This window comes from Oncorhynchus kisutch, linkage group LG17 (assembly GCF_002021735.2).
Source record: "Oncorhynchus kisutch isolate 150728-3 linkage group LG17, Okis_V2, whole genome shotgun sequence".
In the NCBI taxonomy this organism is placed as follows: domain Eukaryota; kingdom Metazoa; phylum Chordata; class Actinopteri; order Salmoniformes; family Salmonidae; genus Oncorhynchus; species Oncorhynchus kisutch.
The window spans coordinates 31,401,547-31,418,275 of record NC_034190.2 but is presented as its reverse complement, the minus strand read 5'-3'; the positions used below and the strand labels follow the sequence as shown (position 1 = coordinate 31,418,275).

The 16,729-nt window shown below is 42.0% G+C and overlaps 1 protein-coding gene and 1 long non-coding RNA gene across 3 annotated transcripts; both read right to left on the bottom strand.

Annotated features, from left to right (window-relative positions):
- Positions 1-3,020: 3,020 nt before the first annotated feature.
- LOC109907450 (ras-related and estrogen-regulated growth inhibitor-like protein) lies at positions 3,021-5,225 on the bottom strand. The gene is made up of 4 exons (XM_020505412.2): positions 5,037-5,225; positions 4,773-4,826; positions 4,524-4,600; positions 3,021-4,353 (listed from the first exon to the last, which is right to left on the bottom strand). The coding sequence occupies exons 1-4, from the start codon at positions 5,149-5,151 to the stop codon at positions 3,937-3,939; spliced, it is 663 nt and encodes a 220-aa protein (XP_020361001.1). The 5' UTR covers positions 5,152-5,225; the 3' UTR covers positions 3,021-3,936.
- A 533-nt stretch (positions 5,226-5,758) lies between these two features.
- LOC109907449 (uncharacterized) lies at positions 5,759-16,217 on the bottom strand. Of its 2 annotated transcripts, none has more exons than XR_002257544.2 (4): positions 15,799-16,217; positions 10,054-10,158; positions 8,074-9,742; positions 5,759-7,803 (listed from the first exon to the last, which is right to left on the bottom strand). It is a non-coding gene; the product is annotated as an uncharacterized LOC109907449 (long non-coding RNA). The 2 variants fall into 2 exon arrangements; XR_002257545.2 differs by lacking the exon at positions 15,799-16,217 and having other exon boundaries at positions 8,074-8,189; positions 8,519-9,742; positions 10,054-10,328.
- Between the last annotated feature and the right edge of the window lie 512 nt (positions 16,218-16,729).

The window sequence follows — 16,729 nt, the reverse complement described above, 5'->3', positions numbered from 1 at the left end:
CATAACATTTCATTTGCGTATTGGCTCAGAACCTCTTACCAAATAGACGCATTTACCCCACCCCTTCTCCCAGATACGTTACATCACACACTGTATGGCTGTACTGTACATGAAGTATTATTACGTATGTGTGCAACAAGCCTTGGAAAAATAAGAGTTGCCATGGGTGAAAAAAAGGAAATCTTCCACTCCCACCCCTGCCAGAGCTGTACATTCCTCGTATCGCTGTGGGTCTCCATGGACACCGTTAATAACCGTATGCAGTATGGCATACTGTACTTCATTCTAAATACCAAATACAAGTAATTGAACAGTACACTGAGCACACAAAACATTAAGAACACCAAATCTTTCCATGACATAGATTGACCAAGTGAATCCAGGTGAAAGCTATAATCCCTTATTGATGTCACTTGTTATATCCACTTCAATCAGTGTAGATGAAGTGGAGGAGACAGGTTAAAGAAGGATTTTTAAGCCTTGAGACAATTGAGACATTGCGCATGTGTGCCATTCAGAGGGTGAATGGGCAAGACAAAAGTTTTAAGTGCCTCTGAACAGGGTATGGTAGTAGTTGCAGGGCGCACTGGTTTGTGTCAAGAACTGCAACACTGCTGGGTTTTTCACACTCAAAAGTTTCCCATTTGTATCAAGAATGGTCCCCCACCCAAAGGACATCCAGCCAACTTGAGACAACTGTAGGAAGCATTGGAGTCAACGTGGGCCAGCATCCCTGTGGAATGCTTTCAACACCGAGTAGAGTCCATACCCTGACGAATTAAGGCTGTTCTGAGGGCAAGGGGGGGGGGGGGGGGGGTGCAACTCAATATTAATGTGTTCCTAATGTTTGGTGTACTCAGTATATATGACGTGCATTATACAAGTGTGGTCCTCCTTCCTGAGATTATTCACCAAAATTACAAATTAGTTTCTTTACCCTCTAAGCAGTCTGTGGACAAGTTATGACAGCGATCCATGCTTTGGTTTAGTTACCCTGGCAGTGGCTGGCACTGTTTCCAAATGCTAACATTTTAGTCCCATTCAAGTCACGGGTCTGATATTAGCATTTTTGTCCATCATGTTCAAATCATCTATAAATAACTTTATTGAGCTTCACAATACTTGAGATACTTTTGAATTATTTGGACATGAGTGAATAATGGTAACATGACCTGAATGAGATTTGCGCCACAAACGCTAAAACATAAGCATTTGGAAACAGTGCCAAGGAAACTAAACCAAAAGCATAGATTGCTCTCATACCTTGTCCATAGACTGCTTACAGGGTAAGGAAACCAGTATGCTTCTTTTTTTAATTTTTACATTTGGGTGAACTATCCCTTTAGTTAATCCTTAACTCTATGGGCATGTGTTGGTAATGTATTACAGTATTATGTGTATGAGATATCATCATCATTGTACGTCCACAACGAGAAAAGGAAGCTCATTGAGACTCCCGCTTCCTTCTCCCTCTTAAAGTATTTTCTTATAATGGTTAAGGAGATCCTGGAGGAGACCTGGTGATCCCAATGTGGTTACGTCTGAGGAACGGGACCTAAACGAGGAGTGTCAGTGAAGAATAGGTTGTGAACTTGTGGCAACCAGTGGTGGTAAGGACAGGAACACGTGGCGAATAATGAGAGGCTCTGTATTACAGAAGGTGGGCCATGGACTTTTTGCTTCTTTAGCCCTGTTTAGACCTGGCTGTAACTTGCATCCTTTATCCTGATCCACATTCCGATTGAGTCCAGATTTTGAGGCAGGTGTAGATGATTAAAAGACTAATTGTGATCTGAATGTGATCTGATCTTCCTGCCCACCTCAAGAGGAAGTCAGGCACGCACTGTGACTAGATATCTTAGTGTAGACAGATCTGGAAAGTAAAACCATTTAAATAATCATTATGCCACCCTCTAAAATGCATTGACAGCTGGATCCATTGACTTATGGCAACAATATGTCTTAGAGTAAATAAATATTATTTTTGAAAGACTGTCAAATAATTTGCATAGAGGGAGGGGCCAGGGAATATGCTCACAATGAGGACATATACAATACACGTCTTAAAACCGTGTGGAGACGTGGACTCAAGTATCTCTGGGGACTGCCTCAAACGCAGTGTCTGTCATTGTGGAATCCCCCCATTGCTTGTTATTGCAGGAGAGGATCACCCTCCTCCTGGAGAACTACTGGGTATGCAGGATTCTTCTGCAGCCCTGCAGAACACTAACACCTGATTCTACTATCAACTGCTCATCGGGACCTTGTTTACATAGCCTTCCTGCTGGATGTGCATATCTCTACGCACAGCATAATCAAAGCACCCCACATAGCCTCCCTACCCCTTAAACCAAACTGTCCCTTGAGACGTGGTTTCTGCTGGGGCTAGATCTGCGATGCCCTGGTGTTGTGACTAGAGAACTCCCATGTTCGGCCACAAGTCAGTCAGCATCCCACATTTAGATCATGTCTGGTCCCACAAGGTCAAGTGTATGAGTGAACCTGTGAGTAAATAAGGGGGCAATGAAGTGGCACGAGCTCCCCTCTTTTGATGTGAACGAGGATGTTTGTTTGTTCCCGTTTCATTTGGTCAGAGAAGTCGAATGCAGTGGATGAAATGGCTTTGAAGGCAGAACTGATGTGCCAGTGCGTCAAGGTGATTGACTGCATTTCCCTTGTAGTTGACCTTGGTTATGAGGTCAACGTTGATGGGGGCTGACTGCCGTCCCCATAATGAGTCTATAGGATTAGGTTTGGTAAGCTCAGTCCTGCGATCTCGGCGCTGCATTGGCAGAATGAGATGTTTTAAGAGAGCACTAAAGGATTTCGCTCTCCGAATAACCTTGGAAACATTCGTTGAGATTTGTCAGTAATTTGTTAAGTGTCCAGGGAGAGGAGCGAGATGTGACTTGGTTAATCTTTACCTCTAGTTGGATTGTGAGAAGATGTTCCCCTCTTACAGAACATTAAAGATCACCAGCATGGCTTGACAAATAGTGCTTGAAAAAAATAGACTTCACTTAAGCATTCATTTCACATTTTATTATGAAATTGTACAACCAAGTTCTGTAGTATGTAAACTTTGTACAGTTAAAGTAATGACTTGTATAACAAACATCACTTCAGTTGTCATAATTCATGAAAAGTTACAAAAAAAAACATGATAGAATCAGTAGGCTATTGAAATAGACATGTTTGTCCACTGCATTAACACCCCTATGAAAAAGTCAAGTAGGCCTCGGAATTCTTCAAAGACGTGAAATGTACAGCACTCTCAGACAAATAGATGGTATTGACATTAATGAACAGAGAATGGTCCCCCACTGGCTGACCTTTCAAAACACCTTAAAGGTGTGATTGATGTAGGTGCCGTGGATGGAAACGCAGCAAAACTACTGGAGTCTAAGGGAGCAAATGTAATGATCACACCTTTATAATGCTACACATTCACTTATCTGTCTTGCATAGACTGTCAATAGTCCAAGGGGCCCTGACCAGTAGAACATTCTGCATGCTGATACAGATTTGTGAAGAGAAATAAGTTGTCTATTGCACATAAGTATTGTGGAGAATCTCTTCCAGGAATTTAAACAAGAACCCTTTTGCTTTACAGTTGGCAATTGTATGGCATGTTGCAAGGCAATCTAACAAGTTGGCAATTTAAGGGCATTTTTCTGCTACTTTAGGCCACCTGACCTCCGACACAAATAAGAGTACTTAATCCTGTCAGTTTGATAGGATTTGATTGTCAATCATCTCATTCGAGTAACAATCCAACCGGCTTGAGTTCAGTTAGGCCTAAATCATAGAACTGTGCATGGACCTATTCCAATATGGAAACATAACCATCCTTTTTATGCACGGACAAGTCCTGGGCTGTTTAGATGCAGAACTACAGTAACACCTCAACGTCTCTCGTATTCAGCTATATTGGAACTACTCAGTCCTCTTCCTCCCGAAAACGGCGGACATGCTTCTCACAATACCCTTGATCCCAGCTGCCCCCTTCTTGAGCGCCCTCGCATCTCGGATAAGGTCGAGCAGTTCGTGAAATACCAGTTGTACCTCGTGGTATGTCTCCGCTACAGAGATCTCAAAGAAGCCACAGTCCGTGGAAAGAGCGAGGAGGCGTCCTTCCTCGCTGGAGACAGTGCGGCGATGCTGGAGGTCACGTTTATTGCCCACGATAATGATGGGATGGGCTCCGGGGAACTTGCTTTTGGCTTGCTGGATGCGCTGCACCTGTTGCCGCACCACGTTGAAGCTGGCACGGTCACATATGCTATAAACCAGAATGAAACCGTCCGCCCACTGGAGTTGTCTGTCGCTGATGTGTCCCTCGACCTCACCATTCTAAAACACACGAAGATAAAATACATGTATTTAGTCAACCCTTTAACCTCCTTGTTGAATAGAAAAACGCCAGTATGCTCTGCCTGTCTGAGTAACCACTAATCAAAGTCTGTCGTTACCATTATAAAGTTATTATCACGTAGCCTAAATGATTTAGAATGTTCTCTCACCTGGGGGCAAAGCGAATCCCAGATATTAAAGCTGATCTCCCGTCCTTCTATTCGGTCAGTGTGACTGTAGATCGATTCTGTAAATGCAAAACAAATACGAACCATTTATATATAAACGCAGCAGTGCGTCAGGGTGATTGACTACATTTCCCTTGTATGTATGTATATATGGTTTGATCTACTGTAACCTATTGATTTGATGGTAATTGTATAATTATCAATGGATCAAGTCAAAAGACCAACACATACCAATATCGCCGTATTCGCCGATAAACCTTCTAGTGAGAAACCGCACCGTGAGAGCTGAGGACACAACATTGCGTAATTAATGAGACATGTTGATCAGTCAAATGTATTACACCAGGAAATCCATTTCACATTGCATTTGGCCGTCATAACTCCGGTCTACTTTCAACGATCACAAAAATAAGTCCCTCTTCACGGTGCACAGACTGTCAACGTCATGAATAAAAGTGCAATTCCAATTTTTAGGATTCATTCAACTATGCTCACCAGATTTACCGACGCTTTCAGCTCCAAGTAGTAAGACATTAGCCTCCACCTTTTGCTGACTTCCTTCCATCGTTTTGCTGTAGTGGCGAGTTGGCTGGTTTACTTGGACAACCATTTGTTAAAAGGGCGCAGCGGTTTCCGTGGCTCTGCTCAACGTGTAGGATACACAAAGTGAACTCCCTCGGATCGTGCTGTCTAGCAATTTATAAAGGATAGGCGGGCCCTGTTCGCTGATGGACAAAAAGTATGGGCCAATGAGGACTGTGCGCATGTCTGCGGCCAACGCGATTCGTCTCGAACGCCGTGCCCAGGGATTAAAAACACAATAGCATACATTACTAACCTTCAAATGTATCGATTTTATCTTCACCATTGTTTTTAGAGTTTAGTTATTAAATGGACACAAATGAATTAAGCACCATTTTGGGATTAACAGAACAATCTATACCAAAAAGGCAAACAATGAGTGTATATGCTAAAATAACCTGCAATTAATAGTTATCCCACCCCGTAGAAATAGGAGCAAAGACGTATAGAGCTTTTTGAACCTATATGATGGGAGAACCAACTTTTGCATTGTCAATACACTGATGACCAATGCCACCTGCTGGTGGTAATATTATGGACATTTCTACTTTACCATGGTCCTGTTTGAATAGTGCCCAGTAAGATTTTCAGAGTTATGACATTTACCAAACTTGATCAAGACAAAATCATAGAGATAAGATGCACAGAAGTATTTATTGTAAATAGACAAAAGGTGAATTAAATCCCAAAAGTCAAACCATGTGCAACATTGTTGATTTTTACACGAGGGATAAACTTTGTAACAAACTAGTTGGCACCCTTGCACTTCTCAATTAATTCCCCATTTCTTCAAAAATAGTTTGAAATTTAGAACTTTGTCTCCAGACCTTGGATTTGCAACATTCTAGAACCCATTGTATTTTTGCAAACTACTAATTTAGAAAAGAAAAACAATTGGCAGACAAAATTAGCCTTTGGCCAACTGCAGACAAACACTTCTTGTACCATCAATGAGCTTGCTGCACCTTCCTACTGGCAAATTTGTCCCACTTCACAGCAAACTGCTCTTATTTTTCCAACTGCTATTTTCAGCTCTTACCATAGGTTTTGGATGGGATGTAGATCTGGAATATTGGCTGGCCACTCCACTACAGTCCAGCATTCAATCAGGCTTTCTTGAGCCTTCTTCGGGGAGTGGGGGCTTCCTATGGTAACCAACAACCAAATTAAGAAAATAACTACACACATAGGGAAGGTTTGATAATGCTGTGGGGTTGCTTTGCTGCCTTTGGTGCTTGGGGCCTTGTACATAAGCAAAACAGCAGATTATTAAGGTGTTTTGGAGTGCAATGTTCAACCCAGTGTCCAAACACTTGGTCTTGGTTGGAAGGTTGATGGTAATTTCAGCAGGACAACAACCCCAAACAAATATCAAAGGCACCCTGGAATGGTTCAAGAAGAAAACGCTGGACTGTTCTGGAGTGGCCAGATCTGAATCAAATCAAATTGTATTTGTCACATGCGCCGAATACAACAGGTGTTGACCTTACAGTGAAATGCTTACTTAACTGCATTGTTGGTTAAGAGCTTGTAAGAAAAATAAGTGTTAAGTTAAAAAAAATATATACATACACAACCAAATTATATAAAAGTAACAAATGATTAAAGAGCAGCAGTAAAATAACAAATAGCGAGGCTATATACAGGGGGTACTGGTACAGAGACAATGTGAGTAGGTACCGGTTAGTAGAAGTAATTGAGGTAATATGTACATGTAGGTAGAGTTAAAGTGACTATGTATAGATAATACACAGAGTAGCAGCAGCATAAAAGAGGTGCGGGAGAGGGGGCAATGAAAATAGTCTGGGTAGCCATTTGATTAGCTGTTCAGGAGTTATGGCTTGGGGGTAAAAGCTGTTAAGACCTTTGGACCTAGACTTGGCACAGCTTGCCGTGCGGTAGCAGAGAGAACAGTCTATGACTAGGGTGGCTGGAGTCTGTCAATTTTTAGGGCCTCCTCTGACACCGCCTGGTATAGGAGGTCCTGGATGGCAGGAACGAGGCCGAGCAGTTGCCACATCCATAACCTATGGCGAGAGTTGACAACAGCAGTTGGTGGAGGGCACCCCTCAAACATTAAAGAATTAGAGCAGTTTGCTTCTGAAGGCTGAGTAAAATCACCAGTAATAAGATGCAGCCAGCTTACTGATGCCTACAAGAAGCATTTGTCTGTAGTTCTTGGCCAAAGGCTATGCAACCAAGTACTTGCCAATCATTTTGTACATGCCAAATTGTAAACTTAAATTTACCAATTGGGTAAATTGGGTCTGTAAAGTTGAAAATACAGTAAGGTGTAGATTCCAAAGGTTTTTCCAAATTTCTAGTTATTTTAGAATAAATATTTTTTTTTAAAGGAAAAAAAGGTGCAAGGGTGACAATATTTGGCTGCAACTATGTACAAATATGTTCACCAAGGAATTCAAAGACCAAATTAAATACACAAATACAGCCTTCTGCTGCCATTCTCCATCTTTCATCGAGTCCTGTGTGAAAGAACTCTCCTCTAGAGGCCTTGGATTCTCCTCATGGACACTTTCTCCTTGTCCCCCTCTTGTTCTGCACTCCTCTCCACTTCCCCTTGGTGGGGGTTGACGAGCAGCGAAGGGTGCAGGATCCCCACAAGCGTTTTGACCAGCACCCTCCCGAAACATGCCTCAAGTCGGTCCACTGACTTGGAATACTGAGAAAAGGGCGATGAAAGGTCAAGAGCAACAGAGAGATCCAGATCACTGATGACTAAAGAGAGCAATAGAATACTGCTTTCCAACTTTCAAAGCTCTGACAAATTGTTTCACAATTTACCAGGAATGTAGGAGTTAGAGGATTTTGGTAAAGCAAAAGAGCCCTCATTTGGAAATGAGGGCCTACATATGCAACTATAGCCATTATATTTCTCTATAGGCAAATCCGGGTGCCGAGTCATGGACACATCCATTGTGAGTCTCCTCACCTTCACGCTCTTCAACAGTGTGTGGAGAAGCCAGACATCGGACACAAATTCTGACTGGGTGCGGTGAGGGCAGCTTCCGCAGCAACAGTCCCCGTATCAGGACGATGTTAAGAGAGCTAAGGAGAGGGAGAGTCAAAATACAATATTTCTCTAGTCAAGACAACGTACTAACATCAAACTGCAATTGTATACAGTATATCTGACACACACAATTGAAGTCATTCTTCATTAAAGGGACCAGTCATTTGTCAGCAACCTACTTGGCAATAAACATTCCAGTGAACACCATCACCAACATTCTTTATTAACATTAAATTCACATCGATATTCAAAGTCTTGTGATTGTGTGTGACATTTTAATAGCCAACACCATCTATGGCAATACTAAAAGAGGGATGCTAAGGATGTGTATGCATAAATGCGTTAAGTTGCACTTGTCAATTACCTTTCCTGGTCTGTAGAGGACAATGCTGTACTTTTTGCATGAAAGGACAAGCAGTAGGCGCTCACATCTCTGTAGGGTCGACCCCAAAGGGTAAGCGATGGTTCACACACACCAGTGTTTCCCAACTCCAGTCTTCCAGTACCCCAAACAGCACAAATATTTGTTGTAGCCCTGGACAAGCACACCCGATTCAACTTGTCAACTAATCATCAGGCCCTCAATGAGTTGAATCAGGTTAGTTTGTTTGGGGCAACAACACAAATGTGTGCTGTTGGGCAAACTGGAGTTAGAAACACTGGTGTAGACTACACTGGACAAACAAGCACCTTGGAGTGGGCAAACTAACAGAAGCAATGGTGATTTAATGGCCAGACAAAAAAAAAACTGTGGGTTGGATGAGTGAGTTAAAATAACCAATCAAGATCCGGTCACATCAGAAATACATGGTTTACATTTTGATTCTACCTTTGTTGTCTTTTTCAATTCAAAAATTATTCCCTGGATCTAAAAACAGACCATCTCCACTAAAATAGGATCAGGGTCAATAAGTACTAGATGCGGACACAGCAAACAATACCAGACATGCGTAGACATGTTCATAGAACTGGGCATGCAGTCGTATGTACCCAGATGCACATATTCCAGGTGAAAGGTAGCAGACGTGCCCAGACATGCTCTGCGAAGTAAAAAAGGCTCACCATTTGGTCAGGAGGGCTCATACACAGTTCTTTATCAGTCCTACTGTAGTCCTGCAGCAACGCTAGATCAGAGGTCCTGGCACAGCAGACACTGCCAGCACTCACAGGGAGAGCAGCATCACACACACATCTGGCCAATACAGAGACAGACAAATCTCAATGCTTTATTTGGGCCCACAGTGAAACATCTTTCCACACAGGGGAGGCGGCAGAAGCGGGCTGGCGGGGCACCAAGGATGGGTATCCGAAGCAAAGACACCTGAAGAAAACTAGAGACGTTACACCCCATGATGGTGCACACAATATGACGAACGCGTGCATGTACAAACTCAATATTATGCTACATACCACCACTGAAGTAATGCACACAGAATGATTTGTGCTGATTTTCTGGTTGACAAATTTTACAATAAAGGAAATAATGTTTTTGTGACCTGCTATTAAGCCCAACAGACACCTGGCACCCAGTCTCTTCAATACTGTCAGCAGCACCGACATGAAAATCATCCATACGGTCATCACACTCCTGTATGACAGCAAGAGAGATGGGCTACATTTACTATTACATGGGGAGAGAGACTCATCCTTAGTGCTCAGATTGTATAAAAAAAAAAAAAAAGGAAATTGGCCATAAAAATGCTTCCAATGAAACTAGAAACACACCATTAAGAGTATAGACTACACAAAGAAGAGTTTAAATTAAAATACATATATACACAATATTTCTAATTTTGTTCAGTATGAAGGTCAAGAGACTGCAGAAAGGCTGTACAGGCTGGAGTAAGTTATGATTCTGGGCTTAACATGGTCGATTTGGACTAAAAGCAAAACACTTACCTCTATAGGAGAGCAGAGTTCATTGCTAGGTGAAGGGTGAGGTCAATGTCATCTTCCTGAGTGCAGTTGGGGACACTGACCTAAGGCTGTAGCGGTCACGAAAATCTGTCATCCGGTGATTGTCAAGCAAATAACTGTCAGTCTCATGGCAATTGACCATTAATGAACATAAACACAGCCTAAATGCCACTGAAGCAGACCTTTGGAACATCTACATTTTAAAAAGGCAAATAAATTCATGTAATATAGCCTATACATTCACAATAAATACATTTATTTTAGACAGGTCTAAAGAATTGTGATATGAAGAAAAAGTAGTCTATTTCAGAAGAGTAGAATAGCATACTCTGAGTTGTCCTTATGTTAGGTCCTGATCTGGCTATGCCAAATGACTGTGGGCTACACTAGTGCCACTTCACAGACAAGATTTGCTTAGAATTCCGTGGCATTATTTTATTGTATGAAGAACACAATTGAACAATGCTGAATAAAATAGAAAGGATATTTTCTCCAAACGATTTGAGGGAGTGCGCACATGCGGCAATACTGTGTTGAGCGGTTAACAAAGAAATAGGTACTCCTTTGTGCTATAAAAGTTATTCACGTAACTTTAGTTGTGCCAGAAACTTTGGGCTATGTTTTGATTTTGAATACATTGTAAGGCTGCATGATTATTTGAAAAAAGTAACTTGAAAAGGCATGAGCTCTGCTTTGTTTTTTTACACAGGCTGTACACACTTCATTAGTCTGTCATTCACAATTTGACAAGCACTTGACAATGCCTCAAATTTCACAGCGACATCCCCTTCCTGGCCATAACTCACCCTATTGAAAAAATGCCATGCCTTTTGCAGCCAGTGGCTGTTGTGCCCTTCTCCCATCACGATTGGGTCTTTCTCACAGGCTACAAGTGAAGACAGACACATTGGGGATGCAAATATGTGCATATTGAAGATATTGGAAGAACTGTCCACATTTAATTTGTCAGCCAACAAGATGAGTAGGCATAAAGAACAGCAAAAGCACTAGCCTATGTCAATCTACTATCCCCCATAGTACAAAAGTCGACCTATTCTATTCAATAAATAAATATTCCAAACATAGCCTGGGACAGCTGTGGGATGAAATAGAGCCCAAATGAATACAGCCACTAGCATCAAAACCTTTTTTACGCAATGTGGCTGACGCAACAGATCAGAACATTTAGCTTAAAATGTTGATAAACTATTAGGCTATTTCTTCATATTATAAAACGCAGCAATGCGCAAATGGCAGTAGGCTATAAGCACGAATGCTCCATTAGCAGGAAAACATCATAACCAAAAGTCATTGCAAATGCGATTATGCATATAATGCTTTTATTATAAAATATGCATTTTTAATGGTAAAAATTATCTTCAGTAACAAACTTGAAACCCACGCATTGCTTATGTATACCAGTTAGGTTCTAAACCCCTTTAAAGCAGATTAATGTGCTTTAAGAAGTCATTTGGCCACTTTAGTTGTGATACAAACCTAGGCTAGGCTAGGCTACATGAGGTGTGCGACTATGATTCTAAAAAGTCGCAAAAAAAGTATTTCTTATGCAGGGCATCATTCACAAGTGATATATAATTCACAAGCGATAGGATAATATTGTCACCCATCAGACTATTCTTTACATACACTAAATAATGTGTGGAATTTTGATTTAGAATGGACCAATATCATGCACCTGTATTGAAACAGGGGCAGCGGAAAAAAAACTAAAAACGTGTCATCTATACATTTAAATAGTGGATGGAGGAATCTTTTCCTGTGGTTGATTTTCATGTCAGCCATGTAGACTATGCACCGGTTGTAAAGAAGCTATGTGCTTAATATTAGGAACGTTGAGAAATAAATATACTAGGCCTAGCCTATAGAAAGCTGATAGGATCCTCTTTTTATTAGCGGCCATCACTGTGGTTTTCTCGCACAACATGAGCTATCATGAAGTGTTTGAATAGACTTCCGAACACATTTGCATTGATGTTAGAGTGATTAAAGGGACAATAGTGCTGAGTACCAGGCAGTTAGCAAGTTGAGAGCTTGGAGAAGCCTAATTATATTGACTAAACGGTCACGTGGATTTTGACTGCCTTCATGACTCGTGACCGCCGGTGTGGCGGTAATAAGGTCACGGCAACAGCCCTACACCGACCAAATTGACAGTGTCATTGGTGGGTACCACATCGGTTTCATTTGTGGTTGACATGTCGGTCTGAACAATATCTGAAGTCAGTTTGGGCTGGGTCCCTCTGCACAGTCGCAGTCTGCATGATGTTGTTAAGGACAGTTCCACTGTGCACTGGTTCCCCAGTTTCAGTCAGGACAGGGTCTGTCTGCACAGTTGCAGTCTGGTTAAAGTTCGACAGGTCAATTTTGTTCTGCACAGTTTCAATGAAGGTTGCAGTCTGCACAATTTCAGTCTCAGCAGTGGCTCGGTCTGCACGGTTTCAGTCTCAAGAAAGTTGGTCTACACAAAATCCCTTTGTACAGTTTGTTGCATGAACCATTTCTGTGTGGACAAGGTCAGTCTGGACAGTTTCAGTAGGTAGTGTCAGGCATGATCACTCTGATGGACTCCATTAACCCTGTAACTGATAAGCTGTCTGTGGTTGGCAGTTCTTCCTTGATTGTGACCCCAGATACTTGTGTGCTTACGTTGACAAAGTCAGTTTCAGTCTGCACAATGTTGCTTTGGACAGTGTTAGTTTGCACAAAGTTAATCTGAACAGGAACAGTTTGGGCAGGGTCAAGCATGTCTGCCCTCACAGACTCCATTGGTCCTGAAACTGTCCATAACGTTTGTTCCTCCTTGATTCCTATTACTTGAGCAGGAACAATTTACATCTGGGCTGTTCGGCCTGGTTGGTCTCATTCTGGACAAAGTCTGGCTGGGCAGTTTTATTCTGGACAATGTCTGTCTCTGTGGTTTCTTCAACAGCAAAGACTGTCAGACAAGGGTTGGCCAGGATGAGGTCAATGTCTGTCTGGGCAATTTCCATTTGCACAGTCTGCCTGGACAGGAGAACGGAGGCGGATTCATCCTTTTTGAACAATCCTGACTTAGCAGTGCCATCCTAGGTGGGCTGCTTTGTGTCCTGAACTGTTGAAATATTCTTCTTTACCTGTTGAATAATTCTGATTTTGATTGGACCAGTGGACTGAGGAGCTTCCTGTTGAGAGGGTGCGATAGTGCGATAGTGCCTTATTAATGCGAATGTAGGCGTGTTCATGCTTAACAATTCATAAATAAATGCTTTCAAAAAATTTCCAATTACATATCAAAATGTAGTTGTGATTAATTATTCACAGTTGATCTACAATTGTTATACTTCAGATAATGCAACACTACAGTAAGTAGTCCTTCCGAAGATTCCCAAATTGTGATTTAGCAAAACTTTCCATTATTTTTTCAACTACACAATACTAAACAGTAAAGGCCTTTTTTACAACTAAACATTGGGCTCTTTGGAGAGGTGACATCTGGCAGACCTGGTGGGCAGGGTCCTCCTGGGACAGAACCAGCGAGCACTTGGTTTCGACCTCGTCCAACAGGGGTCAAGATGTTGAAAAAGGGCATGTCATTATGGCTGAAGAACATTGTCAAGGCTGCCCACAGTGCCAGTGGAACCAGAAACTGGGGCGCTGTTGGACAAAATCAAGTACGGAGGGAGTGTTCACAGTGCCAGGAAAATATAATAAAAAGTGCCATTTGCTGGTGACATGCCCCAAGTGATGAGAGTTTCCCATAACGGGGAGTGTGAAGGGAGCTAAAACCACCCGATTGGCCGTTTTAGCACTCCAGCCAACAACCTGATTTGACTGAAGCCTTAGTAGATTTTTGTCTGTACATTGGAGCCATTGCATTCTGATCTGTGATGGTGGGCACAGCTTCTCTTTCCATGACAACTGTAGCAGCCACATCCACAGCCTGCTTTTCAGCACCTACAGGGGGAACCCTCTCACAGGTGGAGTCCGCTGGTAACCTTCAAGGTCCGCAAACAACTTCGGACCAACATATTCATCCTCCGCTTTCCTTTTGACATGAAAGGGCCAGGAAACAAGTTCCACCATCAGGTCAGACTGAGGAGCCACCCTGATAGGGGACAGGGGTGTCCTGGGCAACCCCCGATAATGACGAGCAGTCATTGTTTCCCATGTTCACAGCACTTTGATAAGATCGCTGGGGACCTATTGCATTCACAGCAGACGTAGAGTACAAGAACAGAGGGCTGTGAGAGCAGGAAGAGGAGGGTGCCTGTAAAGAGTGCAAGGGTCAGGGGAAAAGTGGTACAATGACGGTTTCTCTGGTTCATAGGGATAGGGAAGGGAAAGCGAGGGCTATTCATCTAAGTTTTACATTAATAGATCAGGGCAGTCATATGTATTATCTCTAATGTTACCTGAGTGTTTCCTTTAGTCCATCAGAGTAATTGTGTAATACTTGTTTGGTTCAGCAGTGAGAAAGTGTGAACAAAACACAAATTGGTACAAAATTGCATTACTGGTAGAGGATGTAGGTGGGGCTGTTAGCTACAAACTTAAGCTCATTGGCTCTGAAGTGTATAATTATCACCTACTTCTGAATTCTCGACAGATAGAACATTTCTCATATAGCTGCCGTTTCCATTAACACGTTGCAATGTTTTTTTGGGGGAAACATTGCTTTTGTGGAATAAAACTGCCTCAATGGAAACCTGCCTACTGAAAAGACACATGAGGAATAGATGTCTGATGCATAGTCTAACAGGGTGAGACCCCCAAGAGCAAAGCAAATTGGCCAGAGAGAGAGAGAGAGACATCACATCAGCTTTCCTTCCATTCAAAGCCAACATGTTACTGCATGTATAAATTGATTGATTAATATCACAATTTTATTCACAGTCATTCACAGCAGCATCCATCCACTACCTATCAGAGGTTTTGAATCATTGGGGAAGCTAGAAGAAAGGATTGTCAATGATTTCTGAAGTGTACCGCTGTTTTCTAGAAGAAAAATTGAAGCTACATTAAATTCACAGGAGGGACAGGAATGCTCGTCTGCCATCACTTGGTCATGTCTTGATCAGACTTAAAATCGTACTTGTGGTAAAAGTGTTATTTGCCCATGTGTGGCATACTTAAATTATTGGACCATGTGAATCAGACTGATCAGAGACTCTTCAGCCTAGTTATAACAGTACTAAATATAACCTAATCACTGAAATGTAAAGTTTTACAGTGCCGTCATCCAATATGGCTTATCGGTCTTGAAATCACTCAAGGGAACCCAGAGTGTAGGTAGGCATGGTAGATTTCTGTCAGGCTTCAATTCCGTACAACACAAACCACAACCACTGTCAAAGGGGCCACAGAGGGAGCGCGGTTACAGGAGAGGTTGTCAGTTCTCAGAGATACCGTTTCACCAAACGATTAAAAAAAAAACAGTCCATCTTCGTAACCACCATGAAACAAAAAGGTGAGAAGACAAGTCAGTAATTAAGAGTAAAATGCGTACAAGGAGTCACATTGGAAGTTTTATTTGAGCATATGGAACGTTTGCTAGCTAAATGATGTGGCCGTGTCTTATTACCTTTGTGTGAGACTAGCTAGAAGCAAGGCCCTCAAATTAATTTCCAAGCGACCGTTAGCTAATGAAAGAGCCACTTAAAAGTCTAGCCATTCGGCATTAACCTACATTAAAGCGATTGTTATTAAAATTGGCCAGAGATTACTTACCTCAGACTCCACGAGAGCAGACGGAAAAGTTGTCTCGTCTGTGGTGTTCTTGCGACGGTCTATTACCGAATCTCGATTGAAGAGGCAATCTGCAGTTCAAACAATAACACAGCAGGCTTCCCCGCCACCGTTTCGGGAAACAGCTGAGGAATTGGAATAGACAAATGTAACCACTCGAATTCATAGAGCTATGTATGCATCCATGGCCATATGTCATGAAATTAAAAGTCAAATGTATGTAGCAATCAAATGGCCCCTTTAAAGACAGAGGATCAATTATGAGGGGTGTGTGGAAAGCCACCAAGTAGGTTTCCCCAATAGCCCCCTTTCTTTGCGGCTAGTCAAGTGTATCCTACCCATAGATAATGATCAAATCAAATGTATTTATATAGCCCTTCGTACATCAGCTGATATCTCAAAGTGCTGTACAGAAACCCAACCAGAAACCCCAAACAGCAAGCAATGCAGGTGTAGAAGCACGGTGGCTAGGAAAACCCCCCTAGAAAGGCCAAAACCTAGGAAGAAACCTAGAGAGGAACCAGGCTATGTGGTGAAGGCCTCTAGTGACCAAAACGCTGTATAAGGATGGGCAGCACCATTGAGTGCTTCTATCATTTTAATGTAGTCAACTGGGTATTGGTGTGTGCATCTGGTTAGCTGTAAATTAAAATAAAAAACAAGCAAATGGTGCTCTGGTTTGCTTAATAATAAGGAATTTTAAAGTGATTTATACTTTTACTTTTGACAAAGTATATTTGCGCAATTAAATTTACTTTTGATTCTTACGTATATTTAAAACCAAATACTTTGACTTTTACTCAAGTAGTATTTTACTGGGTGATTTTCACCGGAGTCATTTTCTATCAAGGTATCTTTACTTTTACTCAAGTATGACAATCAGGTACCTTTTCCACCACTGCTTATCGTGTTA